The 24,690-nt window shown below is 35.2% G+C and overlaps 1 protein-coding gene across 16 annotated transcripts in view; it reads right to left on the bottom strand.

The window, feature by feature from the left end:
• Window positions 1–24,690, bottom strand: part of IL1RAP (interleukin 1 receptor accessory protein) — a 127,761-nt gene that overhangs the window by 22,759 nt on the left and 80,312 nt on the right. For all 16 annotated transcript variants that reach the window (XM_019743144.2, XM_074329498.1, XM_019743146.2 and 13 more), the window contains 5 exons: window positions 23,151–23,436; window positions 18,832–19,018; window positions 7,340–7,505; window positions 4,814–4,885; window positions 2,726–2,852 (listed from right to left, as the gene is read on the bottom strand). In XM_019743144.2, coding sequence (XP_019598703.2) covers window positions 2,726–2,852; window positions 4,814–4,885; window positions 7,340–7,505; window positions 18,832–19,018; window positions 23,151–23,436 — 838 coding nt within the window. The remainder of the gene's footprint in view (window positions 1–2,725; window positions 2,853–4,813; window positions 4,886–7,339; window positions 7,506–18,831; window positions 19,019–23,150; window positions 23,437–24,690) is intronic.

Raw genomic sequence — 24,690 nt, 5'->3', positions numbered from 1 at the left:
GAGCCAATGGTTACATAAGGAGAATAGCTTCTAGATTCCAATATTATTCTTTACCATCTATACTACACACAATCCCGATACCTAGATCAAATCTCAGTGTTGGCATCATACTATAGACATAGATCTCTCTTCAAAGCAAAATATCTCCTTCCCTCAAACTTCTGAGGCAGGATGCTCTGTTGGTTTAGAGAAAAGTTTCTGCTGCCAGATCCATTTGGGTTTTGATCCAGGCTTTGCCACTTACAGGCTATATATTCCTTGGGCACAGTAACGAACCTTTCCATGTCTTCAGATACTCCTTTGATAAAGAGGAAAGTAGCAATGCCTGCACAGTGCATGACATGTATTAAGTTACTCAAGAATTCTGAAAATAGAGTATGTTAGTGCAGACGTATTAGAACAATGCTTAATAAATATTTATATTGGCTATTATAATTATCTCACAGTAATAATTGATACATTTCAGGGATTCCCAAAGATTGGATTTTGAACACAGGTAGATTATTGTGGTCATAATGCTGAAATCTCACAGTTAAAGAAGAAACTTCTCAGAGCAAGTAAACTTTGTGAAATTAAATATATGTAAATTTCAGCAAGTCAGAGATAAAGTTCTTTGGATCCAAGATCCAGATTTAAAATCCCTTCAAACTACTTTGCTAAAAAGGGGAAAAAAATCAACCCATATATCTCCTACAGCAGACTGCTCCAGTTTCTCCTTGTGATAAGGCTTACTGTCTATCAGTCATGAGAACTTGGTTTAGGGCTGCGATGGGGGCAGCCTAAGCCTAACTGTACTGCTCAACTGTGAACAGTGAGTTGTGTTTCAATAGCTGCAAGGAGAAACACCATGACTTTTCATTATTATCCTTCATTATCACTATGAGAATAGGAAGCACAGTCTTCAGATTTCCTGAAATGATCAATAACTCCCTCTGTGTCTCCAGCCATATCTTTCAACAATTTCTTCTGTAAAAAGGTGCCAATTTCAGGAAGCTCTTTCTGTACCTTTAAATATGTTCTGCTTCTCAAACCTCCAGGCCTTTGCACATGATGTTCCTTTTACCAGGAACATTCTTTCGATTTTTCCTTTCTTTCTTTCTTTTTTTTTTAAATTATTGTTTCAGGTATACAAAATAATGTAATAATTAGATATGTATACCCCTCACAAAGTGATAACCTCCCTCCCTAAATCTACTACCCCTCTGACATCGTATATAGCTGTTACAATTCCACTGACTCTATTCCCTATGCTGTACTCCACTTCCTGTGACTATATATATATATATATATATATATATATATATATATATATATTTGATTATAGTTGACATTCAGTATTATTCAGCTTCAGCTTCAGGTGCACAGTGCAGTGGTCAGGCACCTACACAGTCCATGCAGTGGTCTCCCTAATAAGACAAGTGTCCATCTGAGGATACCCTACAAAATCTTTACGTTATTGATTATATTCCCCAAACTGTCTTTCCTATCCCCATGGCAAAATTTTGACTACTAATTTGGATTTTCTAAACTCTTTACATTCTCCCCCATCCCCGCTCCCCTCCCATCTAGCAACCATCAGTTTTTTCTCAATATCTCTGAGTCTATTTCTGTTTGATTTCTTTACCTAATCTATTTCTACTCATCTTTCAAAGTTTTATTTGGGTACTGTATGAGCTAAGAAGTATTACCTAATCCCTGTAAACTGACTGGAATCCCCAACTAAATCTTCCCATAACATGTAATACTTCCTAGCCACTGCATTTATCACATTACAGTATTGAAATTTCCGCTCTATCATTGTTACTCCTATGAAATTCAATCAGGGACTAAGTATCTGGCACCGTACACTTGAGACAAAACAGATATTTTATAATATCTGCACAAAATCTGAGTTTACTACTAGGAAAGAAATATCTTTTGAATTCTAGAAGTTTTAGCAGCCTAAGGTCTATTTACACTCTGAGGATACGGCTTAAGGTCTTAAAAATACTTTATCATGCAGGTAGTCACCTGCTAATTTTCATTAATTGTTGCAGTGAACCAATTGCTCCCTTGCATTTGTATGCTTCATTCATTTACAGGAACTCTTTTGTCTTCAAAGACCCGTATTTTCCTCCTTGCCAACCGAACCTCCTTCAAAAAAATTCTTGTTTATTTAGAAATAAAATGACCCAGCTTGGTATTTTAAGAGTGAAGTATATTACCACCTGATCCACTTTAAAAATAAAATTTAAAGAACCTGAATTATTTAAAAAGTGACTATCAATTCTAAATGTGACACATATGTATGTGAATCAAGAAAAACAAGGACAACAGAAAATACATGCTTCCTGCAAGACAAGAAACTAACACAATTATCTAAAGCACAAATACTTATAGGCCCAAGCTCCAGACTTGAGAAAGAGAAAAACAGGGCCACACTAACAGGATTTCCTCTCTCTATAACCCTTTATATTGTGGCCTTTTCATTCATGTAAAATACGCATTCCATCTCCTTTCAAGTAGGTGTCATAAATACATGATCATAAAATGGCCTCTGGGCCTCAGATTGCAAGTCTAGCAATCCTACTTTGGGATGCAACCATTAACAACTTCAAAATCTTGCTGATTTTTTAAATGACAGGAAAAATAAATAAATTTTTTATTTGTGTAGATTAGTATCCACCAGAAAACATTAGATTGAGGGTGAAGTGTGAATCATCCCCCTTGACTGCAGCAATGATACCTTTCATTAATGGTTATGTCAATAGCCAAGTCATCCGGCTTTTTTCCATCAATGGTCCACCAAACCTCGTTGCGAGAGTCCTTCAGGAAAGTAAAAAAGACTTGGCAGGGAATGAGTAGCTCCTCTCCTAAAAAAATGAGTTAATCCATTAGTTTGTAACCTTCACATGGCTATCTATATTGGTTTTACTCTGTGAGTAATCGGAAGCGATAAATGTTACGTGTACCTAACTAACATCCTATTTGGACTAATTTTCTAGTGGGCTCCATAAGGTACCATACTATTCTTCACTGCAAAACAAACCGAGAAAAGAAGCACATCAGCTTTATATAAAATTAGTAGTATGACCATCTTTTAATAGAATCTATACATGTTTTAAAGTAACAGCGCTTGTTCAAAAAGCTCTGAAATCATCCTTTTTATCCCTGAACCTCCATAGACTACTTTTTTTGGTTATTTCCCTCACAGACAAAAAATGACTAAAGAAAGGTTCTCCAAATCTTCGGTCCTTGTGCAGGGAAGATGGGACGATGCCATTGCTGAGAGGACTGGCCAAGTAGGCCACATCTTGAAATGCTCCAGTTATCAAGGTGCAGTCAATAAGTGCAAAGACAATTTACCAATAGAATTTCTATATTACCCTTTTGAGATAGAATAGATTGGACTATCTAGGCAGAAAATGCGAGTGATAAGAATAATAACAGCAGCACACTCACTGAGACTTTTGTATAATTTACTGTGCTAAATATTTATAGTTATCAGGGTTCTAATTTAACTTTAACAAAATACTATGAGGTTTTCAAATTCATGTTTTACATATATGAAAACTGAAACTTAAAGATGCTAAATGCCAGTTCTAGATCAAAGTGTTGCAAAGCGGCAGACCAGGATTTGACCTAGACTGCCCTTCTGTTCCAGGTTGCCCAGGACAGTTCTGTTTTATGTTTGCCTTCCCATTTAGCTGTAAATATTGACGGCTTTAACTCTCAAAAAGCATCCAGGTTGAGATGATAAATTATATTGTCCTCCTAATTTGAACTCAGGTTTGCCTCACTTAGCGGTCATACTCCATCCTCTCTTCTAATACATGGTCCTTATGCCTTCCCCTCCAGTTTTCTATATCAGTGTGTAGGAAGATAAAGTGAACATAGCATGCTTTAGTAACAATAACACGATAAGTAAAGGAAACACATCTAGATGATTAGCAAGCATTTACCCTGATAGTAGGAAGATTGTTGATATTACTATAGAAAGCCACAACTAATTTGAGGAAATTTGGTTCATTTGAGGTGGGCAGACCCCTGGGTGTGTTCTTGGTATTTTTATAAGGCAGATCACTATTTAAAATCTTATCTGAATTGGGGGGAGGGTATGCTTGTTCTCCATCTATGATGATCACTGCCACTATTACCCAGTGCATTTTAAACACATGTTCTTTTATATCTCTCATTGGGATTGCAGTGAATTTATTATAAAAGATACGATATAGAAAATGTTAACATTTCCTATGGTTTTCAACTTAACTGTGGGAGGCTTAAAGTCAGAAGACTTATAAACAAAACCTTCCCTGGTCAGTTACAAGTGATTTTTGTGTAGAATGAAAAATTATGAAAACTAAAAAGAGACCCAGACAGCCACAGCGGATATTTGATGGTGTTCTGAATCAGGGTGTATCGGTTCTATCAGTTGTCACCTGTTACATTCACAGTCCTGACTCTAAGCTCCAACCCTGCCCCTTTATAGTGGAACAGAATCTTAAAGGATGCCTTGTGCTCATGTTGCAGCCTTAGCAAACCAAAGCTCTGCGCAACCTAAAGTTTGCGTCCAACAGAAATCACTAATCAGGATAGGAAACCCACTCGTAGAGGAAGAAGGGAGAAGCTGCTGAGAGAGAAGTAGAGAATCCCTGAGCTCCCCATGAGATCGATGAGCTAGCTAATACCCAGAACTGCCTTGGTATCTGACATCAGTTTCAATTCATGCGTGTTTTTACAATAGCCCTCTATTCTCTTGTGTTAGCTTATGTGACATTCTATTCCTTGTAATTAAGAGAATCTAACTGAAATTCAGAGGCACAGCTATAATTACCTGGTTCTTTCTCATAGACCACAAGATCATTGGGTGAATGGATCTGGGGGGGCAATGCATCTTTTGGAGCGCCTGTGAGAGAGCAAAGAACAAAGGGGGGATGATATGAAGTCATGTAGTCTTTATCCCGTATAACCCATTTCAAAAATCATCTCTTCTGTGAATCATTGCCCAACTTCCTGGCATAGTTTGTCAATTGTTCTTGAGAGTGCCCACAGTCCAATATGTAGTCAATTACAACACTTTAGTCATTTGAAACAAGCAAAGAAACAAATGTAACATACTGATTATCCTCCATATTTCAGGATAGAACGTTAAACCAGTGTTTTTGCTTTCGAAAGCTTTTATGAGACAGACTCCTCATACTACATCATAATTGTTCTTATGTCTTGCTCAATTGTTTCTTTTCTACATTTTCCTCCTCAACAAGTCCAGAGTGTCTAATATGGGACCTGGTTAAACAAGTAAGTAGTAAGTATTAAAGGAATAAGTAAATGGAAAATTCAAAATCACAACCGTAAGACCAGTACATAAGTCTACCTGATATCTAATTATCAGTTGAAGGTATATTCATAGGATTGCTGCTCTTTATAACATTCTGTATTCCTAAATTTAAAGAAAAATATTCTGAAGGAGCTTTACACTGTGTTTAAGAGTAAAGTACAGCATAGGGAATATAGTCAATGGTATTGTAATAGCTATATATGGTGTCAGATGGGTTGTAGAATTTTTGGGGTTATCACTTTGTGAGGGGTGTAAATGTCTAATCATCTTGCTGTTTTATATACCTGACACTAATAAAAACAAACAAACAAAACATTACTGTGATGGGAAAAAAAAGAGTAGAGTCTTCAAAGATTTAATGACCAGGGTATTCTAATCCAAACTTGGTCATATACTAACCATATGACTCTTGTTTTTTTGCTAAATCTTTGAAAAGCTAATTTTGCTCAACTCTAAAATGAAGGTGATTAAACTCATTTCACAGGTTCATTATAAAGATTAAATTAAGTAATGCATACGAAAGCATCCACTACATTTAAATATATATATTAGAAACAACTGCCAAGATGAATGTAAGTCTAGATTATTCACTTGACTTTTAAAGTCCATTCATGTTAGGCTATAAATGTAGTCTGATTTTTCTTCTGAATTAGTCCCCAACTCAACACTATGCAGAAAGTAAGCAGAGAAACAGGAAAAGTGATTATAAAAGCGTTGGATTTGAATTTTATTTGCATTATGTTAAAGCCCTTTTTAAAGAAATACATATGCTGAATCCGGTGTCAGACTGGTTGAAAAATCCTTGAACAAAAAGTCAGAAACCTGGGATTTAGAATCACTTCTACTAACTCTTGGAATGTTTCTAAATAGGTTACTTTTTGTTGTTTGGACTCAATGTTTCCATCTATTAAAAGATGGGGTTTGACAAAATCTGCCTCTTTTTTTTGTTTGTTTGCTTAAAATTTAATTTTTCTTATTAGTTTCAGGTGTACAAAACAATGTAATAGATAGACATTTATTATTTATACCCCTTACAAAGTGGTAACCCCCTCCCCCAATCTATTACCCCTCTGACATCGCATATAGCCTTTACATTTCCACTGTCTCGATTCCTAATGCTGTACTCCACTTCTTGTAAATATATATATATATATATATATATATATATATATATATATAATTATAGTTCACATTCATTATTATTCAGTTTCAGCTTCAGGTGTACAGTGCAGTTATCAGGCATCTACACCGTCCCTGAAGTGGTCTCTCTAATAAGACAAGTGTCCATCGGAAAAATCTTAGTCTTGATATGCTCTCATTTTAAATGCAGTGGACACAGTGGTATTTAAGGCTCTTCTGTGAATACTACCTATCCTGACATTGGTTCTCTTGGTTTTGGGTTTGATAGGAGTCTGTCATCTCTGCCTAGGCACTGTCCTTTCCCTATTTCCCTATTTTCTCATCCCCTCTTAGTGCAAAGCAATGTTTGAACACTTCAGCATGAACTACAACAATTCCAGTACATAGCAATAATACAGAGTTTACTTAATTCGAGTAAATCACTTTTTTGATAACATTAACTACCATTCACTGAGTCTCTACCACTTGCCTGGAACTGCATTAGTGGAATATGTATTTTTCTAATCTAATATTCTCAGCTATCCTGAATGTTAAGTAGTCTAAGTCTCATAGCATAGATAAGGAGACTGAGATTTTGACCAAAATCATATTGCAAATAAATGGCAGTGGTTCAAATACAGATTGACCACAGATATGTCTGGCAGTTCTTTTACTGCTCAGACTACTTTGCTTCATTTAGTCACGCATTCATTCAATAGACCAATAGTTATTGAATGTCCACTACGTACATGGAATTGCAGAAGGCTCTGGGGATAGTTCAGCGAACAAAAAAGATAAGTCTCTTTTCTTATACACTTTACACACGTGTTTATAATAAACTATTAAGAGCCAAAACAAGATTATACATTTTTGTTGTATGCACTTAATGCAAACCATGCTTACCTACCACCTTTACCGTCAGAGTCCTGGTGAGATGGAATGTACGCTCATTTTCTGGATACGTAACAACACATGTATAATTTCCATTATTTGAAACCAAGGCTATGAAAAAACTCAAGTCCATGCCTTCAGGTATCACATTATTAAAGTTCTGTATTTTGTGACAGCCCTAGAAGTAAAAGATGTTTACTATTTAGATACATGCACAGAAAATATACGAGCACATGCACACATCTAATTTTGCATAGAACATACAGATGTCTATGCTGGCCACACCTTTCACAAAACTATTCTGCTCAAGTACTTGATGATGTTTCTGTAAAGTGTGAACGCAATAAGTTTCATTATCTTTTCTGCAAAAGAAAATTAAAGTTCTGAACTGAGATATAAATTCAAATGTACCAGCTTCTTGTCTCAGGATCTCATGTTAATAGTGAAGCAAGGTTCAAGTTTTGAAAAAACAACTAAGCCAACTAAAAAAAATAAATAAATGAAATAAAAATTGCTTGCTCTGCTATTTTAAAATATATATATATTTTTCATTTTTCTACATTTCTTCACTGTTTATATTAATTCAGGAATCCAGTCACTCTTCTTGACAAACTAGGCCTTGATTTAGATGTCTGATTCTGGCATTCTTAATCATGCTGTTGAATCACTATATCAGTTATCTCCAAACTTTTTGTGTTTTTCTTCTAAATGTCCTATTTGTTGCAATTGGATATCATAGACTCCAGAATCTAAAAAATAAAATACATTTTATGAGTCTTACCAAGAGTTGAGTTATTTCTACTCCACATAACTCTGCTGATTTAAAAAGAAAAAATGAGATTGAAATATTTCATTCAATATAATTAGAATCCTGTTTGAATCTCTCAGCCCCACTAACTGGCCATATTGTTGTACTTATTGATTGATTTGTTTGTTTGTTTTCTTTTAGAGAAAACAACTGATGTAATCATCTGTGTCCAAAACATACATTGAACATGTTCTTTGGGGAAAATTTTGTGTTTGTTTTTCTTTTAAAAATCAATAATTCATCTATGTCAAAAATATTAGGTATCTCTAAGCTCCTTTAGAGCTTTAAAATTCTGGGAGTCTATTACTTGCTTGTATTGTCATATGTAACCTTAATTCTTACATACTTAAAGTTTTCTTACTTCAATTCCTGGAGCATGTTTTGAAATATGACAGTTCCACTAAGTGGCACATTTTGTAATTCTTTGTAACAGGAAATGCGTGTTTTAAGAATAACACTAAACATTTGATTCATGGAGATGATCATCACAAGGAAGATGATAGCCGCTCAGTTAAGCCATCTTCTAAATGCAATTTATCCTGTTTTGATAAAAGTGCTTTTAGGCACTTGTCAAATAAGCAAAAGATTTCAATACTCTTAGGTTATCACAAAATGTAAGACCACAAAGTCTTATACTCTTACAATGAATTTATGTCAGATTCTGTTTAAATTGAGTTTAGACTATCTATAGAATTCTGTTTGATTTTTGTGACACCTTCCATTTAAACAGTTCAAAGTTATTTTCATCTTTCATTTGTTAGTGTAGCTGTTCTTAAAGATAAAGAGATATTCGAGATAACACTGCAGAGTTAAAACTCAGTTTTCTATACAGCTGAATAAAGGTCTTCTATTAGCTTCTTAACCAAGAACGAACACTTCCCCTCGGCAGTTAGTTGAGGCTGATTGGAATGCTGTTATGCCCACTTTATAGATGAGGATACAAAGGCCTGGAAAGGTTAAGGAATTGCCATTGTCAAAGAGCTAGGCGATGAGTGTCAGCAGGAATCTGAACCTACATCTATCTGTTTTGAGGCCCTTGTTTTTAATCCCACCTGGCATTATCTCCTTACTCAATACTGTGGTCCTGCATGAATGTCACACCTGGACCAGCTCCAGTATTAACAGTGTGTTGTGGATCTATCACTTATCTGAGGCTGACATCTGCAGTTGGTGGTAAACTTCTCATACTTTTCAGGATAAGAAGTTAGCTATTAGTACTGAACTTGTAAACAGTACTGATTAAGAATAATTGAAAGAAACTCTTTTTGACTTGCCAAGTATAATTTATGCAAAAAAGAAAACTAAACACATCACTTTAGGATTCATAATAGGTACTACAAATATAAAAAAAAAAATGCTTCTGACACAAACTATTTTCATTCATTCATTCACTCACTCATTCATTCTTTCATCCTTGAGTGTTAATCAATAAACCATATTGCAGGCACTGCTTGAGGTTCTGAGAATACAGCATAGAATAAAACAATGTGTCTGTCCTCATGGACATATCATTAATAGAAATAGAATCAGACACATATCAATAACAAGGAAAATGGTACAAAACAGGTGTGTGCCAACCTCTTGCTAGCCCCCTACTTTCTCTTCATCTTATTCCAAACCCATGAGGATGAATTTGAAATTTGGTCTGGATATGCTTAAGGCTATTATTCATTGGGCATGCACATCAGTGCCATGAGTCTGCTTTCTCTGCGGATTGTCTCTTCTTTCCATAAGGTTGGATAAAGATGTAGGCCAGGTACAGGTTTGTCTTGGAGCTCCTTTATTTAGAAAAATATTTCAAATTGAGGAATAGTTCACAAAAGCAAAGGTCAAGAGTGGTGTTTAATCTGCTATTAAGAGAAGGCTGACCATTCAAAATTGTTCACTTATATAGTTTTAAGCAAAAGAAATAAAAAGAAAAGAAAAATAATATATATTTCAAAGCTACCAGACCTATAGCATGCAAGAAAAGGAAATGAAGAAACTGTTTTACATTTTAAGTATGCCTGTGTGTGGTGGAGGTGGCTTTCGGGCGTCACTGAATTATAAATAATCACTAACTTTGGCCCGTAGTGTGTAATGAGTCTATGTATCTCTAGACTCTTCAATACATGTACCTGAGTCACACAGGATATTTTAAACATAATAAACTATTCCTGAAAACAAAGTCTGCAAATTTTCAGATGATTTCAAAATCATTTATTTGGAATCCAGAAAAAAAAAAAAAAAGATATAAACAAAAATCTAGATACCCACAGAATTAAAAAAACAAAAACAAAATCAAACATGTTTCCAAACACAAGAAATAACAGTAAGTGGATTTCCACTATGAAGCAAACACTTGTATGACTAGAAGACAAATCATCCATTTAGTTGATCCATCAGTTCCTTATTCTGAATTCAAAAGAGAGAAGTTAAACAGGAGGGCAACTTTTCAACCACATAATGGTAGCCATGGCAACCTTCCATAATATATAGGTTAAGAACAAAATGACTGAGATCCTTGAGAGGAAATACATCATGTGGGCGGGCGGATGTCATGACTAAGGGCAAATATTCCCATTCAATACACTATTCAAGAACTATGTGAGGGCATGAAAAAATGGAAAGCACACAGTTCCTAACGTACAGGTATGCACAGTCTAGTGAGGATGGCAACAAATACTATAAACAGCATATCGAGGTGGGGGGAAGAAGATCAAACATAAAGTCTTTAGAAAAACTTCACGGGGAAGGAAGATTTGAGCTGGATCTTAAAGGATAAGTAGAATATTAACAGATATTAACTAGGAGGGGACACATGAGGCAGCGACACTCCAGGCATGGGAAAGTATTGTGAAAAACTCCCCTGAACTGTCATAGTGTTTTCGCCTCCTCATTAGTACTTAACTGACTTTATTATAATAATCTCTTTTTATGTTTACATGGCATATGGTAAACGCTCAACACATTTGTGTTGCATAATAAAAAATATGAATGAGAGAAGCAAAGGCACAAGAATGGAGTTGAAAGCTCATGTAGTATGATAATAAGAAAATAACTATATAAAATATAAGATGTGGGAAGGGTGAGTTGTAGGAAGGGTGGGGAAAGTGGGAGTAAGGATATGAAGAGTTTAACTGAGATATAAGGTTAGAACAGTTAGGGATATCTATTTTCATTTTTGCACCAAAGATTAAGTTGGCATAAAAAACATCATACTTGTTGACAAAGTCTCATAAGAATTCTATACATCACTCACTGTCAGTGAACAAGACTAAAGTCACCCAATGTTTAAGCAACAGACATTTACAAAATCCCTCCTATGTGGCAGGCACTGTGTTAAGAGCTGGGCATGGAGCAGCCAGTAAAAACAAAAAGGGTCTTTATTCCCATGGAATTTTCCAGTCCAATCTATCTCATTCAATTATTTAATCAATTTCTAAATACAAAGTATATTGGCTCAGTTTTGTGCTGTGTGCTTGGTATTCAAGGGAAAGAAAAAGAGAGGTCACCATCTAGTACAGAAGAGAGAAATACAATAATTATAGTAACAAATATGAGATATAAATTAAGTGCTCTCAAAATAGAGAGAGGTGATTCATTCAACCTCAAGGCTTCACAGGTATTTGAACTGGGTTTAAGTTTAGAGGTTGAATCTTTGGTCCTCAGAAGCCCTGAAACTATATGTAAAATGCTGTGTACACATGGAATTAAACATGCATAGTTTGGAAAGAAAACTGATATATATTTCCTTCACACAAAAGATTAAAAATCTCTATATAAGGAAACTGGAGGGAAAGAAAAGAGATAAAGAACCAACCAAACTAAATAGTCAGATCAAACTGAGACATGCACTTTAAAAATAATGTCTATTACATAGACTTTCAACTTCTCAACAATATGCGCTATGCCAATAGTAAGAAGGCCAGACTTGGCACTTTTTCAGAAATGTGCTTTCCTGGTGGCACTTTGTTAGAAAAAGCAAAGATTTTCCTATTTTCTGAGAGAGATGTATAAATAGTATCTGACCAATCCTGATTAAGTTCACACTGAAAATTAGAGGTGGAGGTAATATAACAATTTTAATGACTACACTACAAGGACGACCAGTATTTTGCAAACTGATCTCTGCCAGATACCAATTCTCCTAAACAACTGCTATGAATGTAATAACTAAAGTAGCCAATAAAGTAAGTCCTGTGATTCTCAGTAAAAAAGGGAAATTTCCCTTTGTTTTTATAATGAGGAAGAGAAATAATCCAGTAATATGAATGTTAGGATGGCTTGTCATATTTTAACGCTCAGGTCTCTGAGTAAATCTAACAATAATTATAAAAACAACAAGATCTCACTTACCTGTGTTTATACTGCTATTTATTCATATAGTGCCTATGTGAATAAACAGACAATCTCCAATTTATACACATGTCGTGTTCCAGAAGTTCTTTTATAAGCTGGCTATTTGAAATTCAGTAAATCACTTACAAACCATGGTCTGCTTTCCAGGCTAGTTACAAAACCTGGCTCATTCAACAAACATTTACTGAACATCAATTTAACTCACAGGATTGTTGAATTAGAGCACTATGAATTCTGGGCTCTGAATAAGGAAAACCCTGCCATGCAGAAAAGAGGAGGAAAGAACAAAAGACATGCCAAAGAGGAAAATTCAATCCTGTCCCATTTCCCCTGGAATTCTGAAATGCAAAATTTTCATTTTCTGCTCCCTCCAATCAGTTTTTCTGAGCTGCTTCTGGTTTCTGAGGGCCCTCTCTCCACAGGTTTCCTTATGTCCCACAATTAGCCTACACTCAATGCGTGTTCAAAGACTACCCTACCCTTCAAAGCACCCTAAGGTCTAAAAGTAAACATTGGACCACCCTCTCTGATTTCTGCCACCCTCTCTGATTTCTGGACAGTACAGGTTTTCGACCAAACAGAACTGGCTTGAAATCCCACATTCTCCCCTGACAAGCCAGGTTGTTTTTGAGTAAACAATATACAATAATGGATACAGATTGCATAGGGCTAAATCTTGGCTCCTCTCTCTGTGGCCTTGGGCAAATCTCTCAACCACTCTATCCTTTGGTTTTCTTAACTACAAAGTAAAGAAAACAAGATAAACTACTTCATGTTGAGATAATTAAGTGAAATAATTAAAGCCTTTGGAAGAATTCCTGTGCTTAATAAACTTTAGCTTTATTGTTTACCTCTCTGAGTTTCCGCTTCCTAATCTGTAAAAGGACGATATCTACCTTGAAGGATTCTGATGAGTATTACATATAAAGTACCTAGCACAGTGTATTTTACTAGTTAAATGCAAAAATTGTTAGTTTCCTCATTTCATTTAATCAGTTTTCATTTTTCTACTAACAGGAAGAAAATTACTGAAACTGACTAATGTCTTTTAACTCCAGGACATCTAGGTGGACACAAGGAGTCGCTGCAGAGGGTAGAAAATAGAAAGCAATGTTAGCATTGTTACATGGTGATACCGCAGGAGAATGCAGTTACCAAGAACACTGGCTTTGTCCCAAGATGGCAGGACTCAGGATAAAAGTTGTCATAAAGACATAAAAGCAGTATATCACATATCAATAGTGACCTTTTATAATCATAGAATAGAAGGGCTGGCTGGTTACCAGTTTGTATTTAGACAACTTGCATACTGAAGATGGTTTGACCAGTATGACTTTTTTTCTCGGTATTCTTTCCAGGCTTTCTGCTTTCATTCACCCCATAAACATTCTCTCCAGATTTTAACCTTAGCCCTTTTCTCTTCTCACTTTATTTTGTCTTCTTAAGGGCTCCAACTATCATACAGATGCATCCAATTCTCTGTCTCCACTTTGATTTTTCTTCTGAGCTCCAGACCCATATACACATAGCCACTACTTAACTGGTCACTGCCACCTACATGTTTCACAGACATCTCTCACTCAATGTGACATTTTCTAAATATTTCACTTGCTTCCTAAAACTGATCCTCCTGTGCTATTTCATACCTTTGTTAATAGCACCAACATCATCCAACCAGAAAAACCAGAAATCTAGGAATCATTGGAAATACAGAGATGGGTATGACAACTTTACTATCAAGGAATAGTCAATCTCATAGAGTACATATATGTAAATTTCTCCCTCCTATTAAAATCAACAGTAAATTCTCTTTGGAACTTGGTGTGGAACTTAGAATTCTGCTTTTTGATGAGAATAGGAATTACTCTTATTTATAAACCTGTCAATTAAATTGTGAAATCCTTTGGCACTACGTAGGGTGGGACATACACATATATCTCATTCATTACTGTATTCCCACAAGCCCCTGGTATGGAATACAGCTGGTTTTCAACAAATATGTGTTGAACGTAGACATGAATGAATGACAATGAAACAATAAAGGAAGTGACAAGTGACATGGAAACAGGAATACATAAATAGCTATGGGATTATAAGAGGGAAACATTTTTTTCAGCTGGGAAGAACAGGGAACATTTCATAAGGCAGAATTTGATCTGTCTAAAGGAAAAGGAGGGGGCATTCCAGGGAGAGGGAATACATGAAATAAAGAGGAGAGGAGAGAATGATAGAATATGTAAGAAAATAAAGTTAATTTTTTCAGACTATTGAGTATTCAAATTATAGAAAAAGTGAATAGAACTAGACACAAGAGACTTTGATAAATAGATGAACACTTTTTTAAAACTAGAAGATGTATTACACTTTCTCCTATAAAATTGTTAATATTATTCTTTAGATCACTTTTTATGCATTTTACCATGGAAAATTACAGTCATAGAATATACAAGGATCCCTTGCACCCATGCCTGGCCTCAAAAGCACCAATTCAGGCTATGTGACATTTCATCTGTACCCACTCACTACACCTCAAGGTTATTTTGAAGAAAATCACAGATAATATATACTTTCATTTGTAAATATTTTTGTGTATCTTTAAAGGACAAGACCCCTTCTGCAAGCATAACTACAGTGCCATTATCACAATTTAAAAAGTAATAATAATTCATTGATATCATTAATATTCTGTGTTCAGAGTTCCCTGATTTTCTCATAACTTGTTTTACAGTTTGTTTGAAAAAAAACATGATCCAACTAAGGTACGTATTTTGCAATTGGTTGTTACATATCTTAAATCTCTCTCTCTCTCTCTCTCTCTCTCTCTCTCTCTCTCTCATTTTCTTTCTTCCCTCTCCTTCCTTCCCTCTTTCCCTTTTTCTTAATCATTTCATTACAAAACATAACATGTAGAATGCAAACGCTCAAGGCATATGCATGAGTTAATGAGTTATATAGCAAACACTTTTGTAACCACCACTTAGGTTGGGAATAGAATGTTGCCACTCACCTTTGAAAGCCATCCACATGCCCTGTGTTAATCCCAGCTCTTCTACTGCCCCCTAAAGTAGCCACCACTATCTATACTTTCATAGTAAAATCACTTCTTTGTTTTCATTTAAATTTTATCACCTATATGTGCAGCCTTAGACCCTATAGTCACAACCATTTTTAAATTTATTTTTTATGTTTCTTTTAATCTACACATTTCTATGCCATGTCTTTATTTTTCTTACAATTTATCTGTTGAATAACCCAAGGCAGCATTTGGTATATAGAGTTTTCCACAGTCTGGATTTTGCTTATTGCAAACTCATGGTGCAAATCAATACATTCCTCTGTTCTCTATATTTCCTGCAAAATAGCAGCAGGATCCAAAGGTCAATCAAACTCAGGTTTATTCGACTTGACACAATTATAAGTAATACAGTGTTCTCTTATCAGAAGGAATATATCTGGCTGATACTCTTATGATGTTTGCTGTCATTGATGCTTAATGCTTAGATTTATTAAGTCATTAGGGGTTGCAAAGTGAGTATATACTTTTATAAAAATACACTTCTTTACACTATTTCATAATTCAGTGTACATTTCTGATAAGAAATGCAGAATAAATACTTAAGATAACAAATTCATTTCCTGTTATCAATTAAATGTGACCGATTAAACATTTTGAAATAGCATTATGAACATATGGGCTTAAATTTAATTAATGAGATTTGACCCATCGCAACTAATCACCTTACTGAAATTCAGATTGTTCCGTTTTTAGCAAAACGAAAACTCTTAAAGTTGGCTCCTAAGTCATTTCATTAATGACAGAAACAGAGAAAGAAGCTAAAATTTTCAACTATGATTATGAAATTGTCTATTTCTTCATTTAATTCTGTCAACTTTTGCTTCATGCATTTTGAAACACTGTTATTAGGCACATATACTTTTACTATTTTTAAACATTCCTGATAAATTAACAAGTTTACTATTCTGAAAAGTCCTCTTTATCTCTAAAAATACTCATTCTCTCAAAGTCTACTTTTTATGATTTTGGCATCTCCATTCTACTCTTCTTATTTTTATTCATCATTTATTCTTGATTTAACTTTTTTCACCCTCCCATTTTCTATTAACCTTAAGGAATTATTTATTGTATTCATTAGCTGTTCTGTTCCTCTTAGTTTAGCTTCATTTCTAAAATGACTTACTTTCCTCTTTCTAAGTTTTTACTGAGTTTTATAAATTTCTGGACTTTTCTAATTCTTATTTATTTATATTATTCTGTCTCATCTTGTGTCATTTCTTAATGTTGGATAGCTCATTTTTGAGATGGACAATATGCCCTCCTAGCATCTTTTTTTTTTCCTTACAGAATGTTATTCTGCTTCTTATTCTCCTTTTTCTTATAATTTTGAATGGGATTTTATCTTGATTATTTTTGCTGCCCATTTTTATATGAAACTTTTTTCTTTTTTTCTTAGCTTTACAATCTGGCAAGATTTTCTAATTTCACAAAGATTCCTCTCCAAAACTATGGTCTTGAGATTTCCTAATTCTCTTCCTATCCTTCTCTGTTCTGCTCTTCTGGTCCTTCTCTTCCTTTCCTCTACGTTGTCCTGATCTTGTTTACTTTCGATTCCACTCCCAGACATTTCTCCTCAGTGTGGGTGGTTATTTTTCAGAGTTCTGAAGCATTAGAACTATTCCAACCCCTTCAGAATTTCTTAAGATTCATCCATGTTGTCGCAAATGGCAGTATTTTATCTTTTCTTATGGACGAGTAATATTCCATTGTATATATGCACCACATCTTTTTTATCCAATCATCTAGCAAAGGACACTTGAGTTGTTCCCATGTCTTGGCCACCGTAAATAAAGCTGCAATGAACACAGGGTACATATATCTTTACAGATAAATGTTTTCAGATTTTTGGGGTAGATACCCAGAAGAGGCATTGTTGGGTCGTATTGCAATTCTAATCTTAATCTTTTTGACAAAATTCCATACCATTTTCCACTGTGGGTATACTAATTTACATTCCCACCAGCAATGTATAAGGGTTCCTTTTTCTCCACAACATCTCCGAACTTGTTATTATTTGTCTTGTTGATAATAGCCATTCTAATGGCCTTGATTTGCATTTCCCTAATAGCTAGTGAAGTTGAGTATCTTTTCATATATCTCTTGGCTATTTGTATGTGTTCTAGGGAGAAGTGTCTGTTCAGGTCCTCTGCCCATTTTTATTTCACTCATATGTGGGATATAAAATTGAAAGCAACAAATGAACAAGACAAACAAACACACAAAAACTCATAGAAATAGACAACAGTTTACTGGTTATCAGTGAGTAAAGAGGGAGGGGAAGAGGCAGAAGAGGGGAAAGGGGATCAAACGTGTAGTAACAGAAGGATTTTTGACTTTGGATGGTGAACATACAATTCAATATACAGATGACGTTTTTAGAATTGTACATTTGAAACCTATATAATTTTATTAATCAATGTCACCCCAATAAATTTAATTAAAAAAATTTCTTGCACTCATCCTCTATTAGAAAGCAAAACCCTTCCCGAATTCAGCTGCTATTTTCAAATTGGCCCTCCATAATTTCCAGTGAGTACCCATTGGCTATTTTTGGGTTCTGTTTTCAAGTCTGCCAGATACCACACTACTTCTATCTACGTACTCCCTTCCCTATTGACACTGATTTTATATGGATTGTGTTTATGGTTTGTCTTAATTGTTTAATTGAAAGTGATTCTTGTGGATAACTTGCAACTGACTTTTATTTTAAATGTTGTGTAGTTTTTGGCTTTGGCTTATGTGAATATTTGAAGAGGTTAAAAACAAAACAAAACGAACAAAAAAACTATGCTGCTGCCACATGTGCCACATTCCAATACTTTTTTTTTGATTGAACACTTCCCAAATCCCTCAGATGTAGAAGATACTACAGATGGATTATGACCACAAATGAGGGTAAACATGAAAACACATATAAGTAATAAAATATAGTACTGAGTAGTCAAGGAGTTAAAATTCACCAGATGAATTAGCAGCTTCTGATTTCACTGAACAATGAGTAGAAGTGGGCAAAATTTCCGAAACTGTATTTCATAGGAAGTTAACAGAAATAAGGTAGTTCTAGTAGTCCAGTGAATGTAATTTAAGACATGGTAGGCTGAAGCAAAGAGTTCTCTACCACTTCCTTTAAAATGTTACAAGGTGAGGAAAAAGTAAAAGATTTGTATAAAATCACTAAAGACATTAAAAAATATGATGAGAAAAATCTCAGGTTCTACATTAATTCAACAAATAAAATTGCCATGTTAAGGAGGGTAAAACACCCTCTAGTTTGCTTACCATATACCAAGTGATGGTTGGTTTGACACTGGGAGGAAAAAATCCATCTACATTTGGACAAGTGATCTTCTGAACACCATATTCGAGATATAGTCTATGCACTGGCAGTTTCATGGGAGAATTGAAGCAGCTATCTTTTTGAACAACTTCCAGAGGAAATGCAACTTTGCTGCAATATGTGGTGTTCCTGAAAAAAAGAAATAAGCAATGAATGGGCAGTCTCATTTGCATTTGTTTTAATGCCATAAACACATTAAAATGAGCTAAGTGAAGTAATGCTATGTGTTGAGACTTTATTTATATGTATAGGTCTATGTAAGAATTAAATGTATTATAGAGGTATTTCCTATGCCAAATGACATCACAGAATAAAAACAGATGCAATTAACTTCTGTTGATATATGAAAATATTTATATTTTTAGAAATGCTCTTAAACACGTGCATGTGTTTGTGTGTGTGTGTATACATATACATATATACATACATGTGTGTGTGTGTGTGTGTACACATACATACACTGGGGGTACCAAAACAATATATACACATGACTTGTATTCATCTTTTGTTATCGGTGTATATTGAATATTATTACAATTTTAATACATTTTTTTCCTTTCTTAAAATGTGTATACATTTTTTTGGTACTGTGTGTGTGTGTGTGTGTGTGTGTGTGTGTGTGTATGAAACCTTACCCTTAAAACATTCTCAATAATACTCAGAATTGGTAAGGGAAAGGTGAAAATAGTATATTAACTCACAGTTGATAATGGTATAAACAACCTTTGTAAAATAAGTATGTTTCTAAAACCATTTTTTAAAGAAGCCTGAGGTTTTGCCCTAGTGATCTTATGTCTGGAAATTTTTTCACCCAATAGAATTATGGAAAATTGGGAATAGAGAGAGCATATGATCAAAATGCTCATCCAGGGCTACATCAGCAAGGAAAACATTGGAATCAATGGGAAAAAAAAGAAAAAGAAGTCTGTGAATAAAATTATGGTACAGCTGTTCAATGTTGTTGTATGCATCTATAAAAACAATTGGGCATGAAAGAAAAAAACACACTAATAAACACATAAAACTTGTTAGGATGGCTGGAGAATTGTATTTATGTTTTTAATGTTCGTAGAGGTCATTACATCTGCCTAGAGGGCTCTTCTTCCATTATCACACCTTGCACAAGGCAGTCTTCCATGCCATCCTGTATGTATCCCCTATCTAAATTAGGGCTCTCATTCTCTGAGCATCTTGGACATTTCCTTGATTAAATTTATCACAGTTCAAACTAAGGCATTACTATGTGTGTTTTCTTTTATTCCTTGCATCTAGTATAGTGTCTAAACTCTCAGTAGGTGCTGAATAAATATTTGAAACTTGTTTATACATACAGGAAAACAATAAAGGAAACATAAATAAAAACAATTGATTTTTTAGGGTGATGGATAAATGGGTTCACCTTTTTTATAATTTTATTTAAGGGACCAAACCACATAGATACTCAATGACTCATGAATTAAGTCTAAATACAATGGAAGGTGTGGGGGAATGCATCCCCCTCCCCAAGATGGGAAGATAGGCTTTAAAAATGACTTATGACAATGGCAATAAGGTGGAAGGGATAGAGGCAGATATGATCTCTACCAACAAATAACAAAAGATGAAAGTTAAAGAAGGTAAATTTCAACTTAATAAGATACATGATCTGATTTTTTCAAAAAAGGTGATATACAGTGGTTGGGCTGACTTTTCCAATTCTAAACGTCAAATCTGTATGTTATCTTAATTGATAGGAGTATTGAAGCAAAAATACAAGCTGTCAAATCATGGAAGATGATTTTCAACTAGATGGACTTAAAGATATCAGGCTTATGATTTCTCGTGGTTCAGTTTAAGGTCATTGTCAGTTTAGGAATCACCTCAGGATCTTGAGAAGCTTCTGGTGCCCCCATCAGACAAGTTCAATTCTATATTTTCTTTAGAGACATAGATGGACAGACAGGTAAATTGAAGCAGCCATCTGGAAATTGATAAATAACATTACAGGTATACTTAGGCCTTAACAGCCATGCAACCCTGCTCTTGTAATGTCAAAGAAGGTTAGAAAAGTAGTTAGTGGGTTGCAGAAGAAAAGGAAATAGAGATGCTGAAGGACTAGAATGCATAGTAGAGACCAAGGTCATTCACAAAGCTACTGATGACCCCTTCCCAGATACTGCTGATGTCCATGTAGAAATATTAATGGATTAATAATTGTCACAGATGAAAAAGAGCTTAAAGAGCATTTAAGCTGGCTTTCTCATTGTGCAGATATAGACATGAAAGCTCTCAGACATGGACTGACTTGACAACTGTCACCAGCTAAGTAGTAACAGAGCCGGGATGATAGCCTAGGGTTTCTGTCTTCTCATCCACTGCTCTTTCCACTGTAATTTTTTTCTAACTTCTCCTACAAAGCAGTATTAGAACATAAATAAAGGACACATAGACATTTCAGCTTCCTTCGAAACCCACACACCAGTCCAATTTAATAAAATTAAAGAGTCATGTGAAAGCTTCAGAAGGACATTCAGAGGTTACAAGAGACTTCCAAGGCCACAGTGATCAAAATGCATTTCTGTGATAGAGAAGAGGTCCTTCTTCACTTAAGCATTACACAGTTTAAATTTATTAAAGCATAGCCATCCTTCTCCATCAGAACAGTTAACATCCGTAGGTGACACGGGGCATGCTGAAGGTCTGGGATTACCTATCATTATGTTATGTTATTCTAAACTGTTGCATTGCTATATTATCCAGCCCTATTGTTATGGACTGAACTGTCTCCTCTCCAAATTCATACGTTAAAGACCTAACCGCCAGCACCTCAGAATGTAACAGTATTTGGAGATAGGCCTTAAAGGAGGTAATTAAGGAAAAATAAGGTCATATGGGTAGGCCCTAATCCAATACTACTGATGTTCTTATAAAAAGAGGAGGTTAGGACACAGGAGACATAGAGGGGAGACCATGTGAAGATATGGAGAGAATATGACCATCTATAAACCAAGAAGAGATTAATTAAACCAACCCTGCCAACACCTTGATCTTGGAATTCTAGCCTCCAGAATTGTGAGAAAACAAAATTTTGTTGTTTAAGCCACCCAGTCTGTGGTATTTTGTTATGGCAGCCCTAGAAAACCAATGCATTTATTAAACAGCAGGGAACTATGTAAAAATCAAACAAACAAAAAAACACACAAAAAAACAAAGTCTATGATACAGTTGGGAAATTAAAGAAGCTAAAAAGGAACCTTGGAAGAAAAGATAGTAAAAAAAAAAAAAAAAGGAAAAGAAAAGAAAATTCAGAGCAAAAACAACATTAATTGGTAGTAAAAGAAAAATAGATATATTGTGGAATAAAATGCAAAATCTACATTAACTTTCAAGAAAAAAAGTGGATTTGAAAGAAATTTTGCAGTAATAGGGTGTTTTGAATTATATTCTTAGATCCCGCAGGATATTTTATCTACCGTGTTTCCCCAAAATAAGACCTAGCCTGACCATCAGCTCTAATGTGTCTTTTGGAGCAAAAATTAATATAAGACTGGGTATTATATTATATTATATTATATTAGACCCAGTCTTATATTAAAATAAGACCCGGTATTATATTATATTATATTATATTATATTATATTATATTATATTATAGCCAGTCTTATATTAAAATAAGACTAGGTCTTATATTAGTTTTTCTTCCAAAAGACGCATTAGAGCTGATGGTCCAGCTAGGTCCCATTTTCGGGGGAACACGGTGTTTGCTTCTTAGGAGAATTTTGGAAAAATAATTTGGTAAAAAAGGTTGAAAAGCATTGTTCTAAGTACGTTTGATGCCTCCCAAATATTCTTTCTCCTATAACAGGCACCTCATGGTTTTATTCTGTGCCAAGCACTTTGCAATATAAGACTAACAGATAGGAATGGGTTCTACTTCCTGCTCTGCTTATTGTCTAGGGAATGGTATGCCTCCAGGTGGGGCAGAAGTGTAGGCAGGTTCCATTGTCAGGGAAAGGGGCCAAACAAACAGGGCTCTACCTTTAGACAACCTTGATATGTCAGGGTTTGAAAAGGAACCACCTATGGAGAATGTTCTTAGCACCACAATCATTTTCTCCTCCCCCCTTTTCCAATCAAACTCAGTTAAGCCACCGAAATGAAGTGTATGTAGCTCTTTCTAGAGGCTTCTTTCCCCTCCCCAGTTTCATAGAACATACATCATCTGGATAAACGCCCAGGAACTAAAGGGAAAAGACAGAGTTGCCACCAAAAGCCAGGCTACCTTAACATGCAGGTATAGTTGCCAGTGTCATTAAGGAGGGTGGGCCGGAACCAGAGCACATCTTTCTCCTTACTAATGCGGTTCTCAGGGAGGCGGAAGTTAATTGGTTCCTCAAGGTCCCGGTCCTGCCTAGTCCAATACCAGATCAGAGTAAGGCCAGCTGAATGGGCTGTACTGTAGTTATATTTCAAGAAGTGTTCAAAGAGTGGGCACTTGATGCGAGCTGGCTCATCTTCAAACACCTGGATCTGCCTCATGGTATCTAGTCCCCAGTCATCGCAGCGTTCTGGAACAATTAAAAAGGAAAAAAAAAAAAAAGGCATATTATGAGTCACCTCATGTAAAGGCCTCCAGAGAACACACTTTCTCTGCATGCTAACGATCTTTCTCAGGACCACCCTTCTCTGGTCATCTTCAATAGCTTTTCTTTAATATTTGCATATAATAGGGACCTGTGGGGTGAAGAAATGACTTCTTATTCTTTACCATTTTCTGATTATCTCTTGAATAACAATGTGATTTGACAGCTTTATCCTGTTGAACCATACAAGGTATGGGGGAGGATCTCACCTGAAAAAGATGTCAGATGCTCTTTGAGTCCTCTGGGGACAGAGGAAGTTCTACGGAGAAAACTGTAACTGCAAAGACCCTCCAGAACTCCCAGTTCTCCTCAGGGCTCCTGATTTGGGCACTAGATCTGAGCTGTCCAATAGCTATATGATTTGAGCCATATATGTAATTTTATATGTCCTAGTCACCACATTAAAAAAAGTATTAAAAAGCAAATAAAATTAATTTGCATATTTAGTTAAACTTGATATATCCGAAAACATCCCAAATATATTAACAAGCTATTTTGCATTACATTCTTTTTTTGTACTAAATCTTCAAAACTCAATGTGTTGTATACTTCCAGCACATCTCAGTTGGGGCTAGTGGTGTGTCTACTAGATACCACATTAGACAGTAGAAGTATAGCCCTCGAGAAGTCAAGAGGGTTCAATGATACTAATTGGGGAACAAAGGTGCTATAGTTTCAATGACTCAGAGTTGAATAAAATTCATAATTACTTTTATAATTTATTTTTTATAATGAAAAGGAATCACTATCCATATAAGAAAAAATGATAACAAATACATATTTTTTAAGAATGACATACTAATGGAAGATGCTAGATGTCACCATAGGGAGGTCAGTGGTAATGGAGTACTGTAAGGACAAAAGCAATAATCTTAAAATAGTTTTATTTTTTCTTTGTAACCCTAACATACATACATACCTACATACATACATACACACATTCATATGCATATGTTTGTGTGTGTATATTACATATATTTTAAATTATGTAATAGTCCCTACATTTCAGCTTGAAACCGGAGGGTAACCGAATCTGGGGCTTGTGCTGCCTGCGCCGCTCAGCCACTAGAGCAACACACGAGTTGGGCTATAGGAAAAGCATTTATTGTCAGAGCACCGGTGATCTGAGAAGACAACAGGTTAACACCTTCAACAATTGCCTTAACATTCTCAGACAGG

This window comes from Rhinolophus sinicus, linkage group LG01 (assembly GCF_036562045.2).
Source record: "Rhinolophus sinicus isolate RSC01 linkage group LG01, ASM3656204v1, whole genome shotgun sequence".
Lineage (NCBI taxonomy): Eukaryota > Metazoa > Chordata > Mammalia > Chiroptera > Rhinolophidae > Rhinolophus > Rhinolophus sinicus.
The sequence above is the reverse complement of the archived record's forward strand: the minus strand, read 5'-3'. Positions and strand labels throughout refer to the sequence as shown.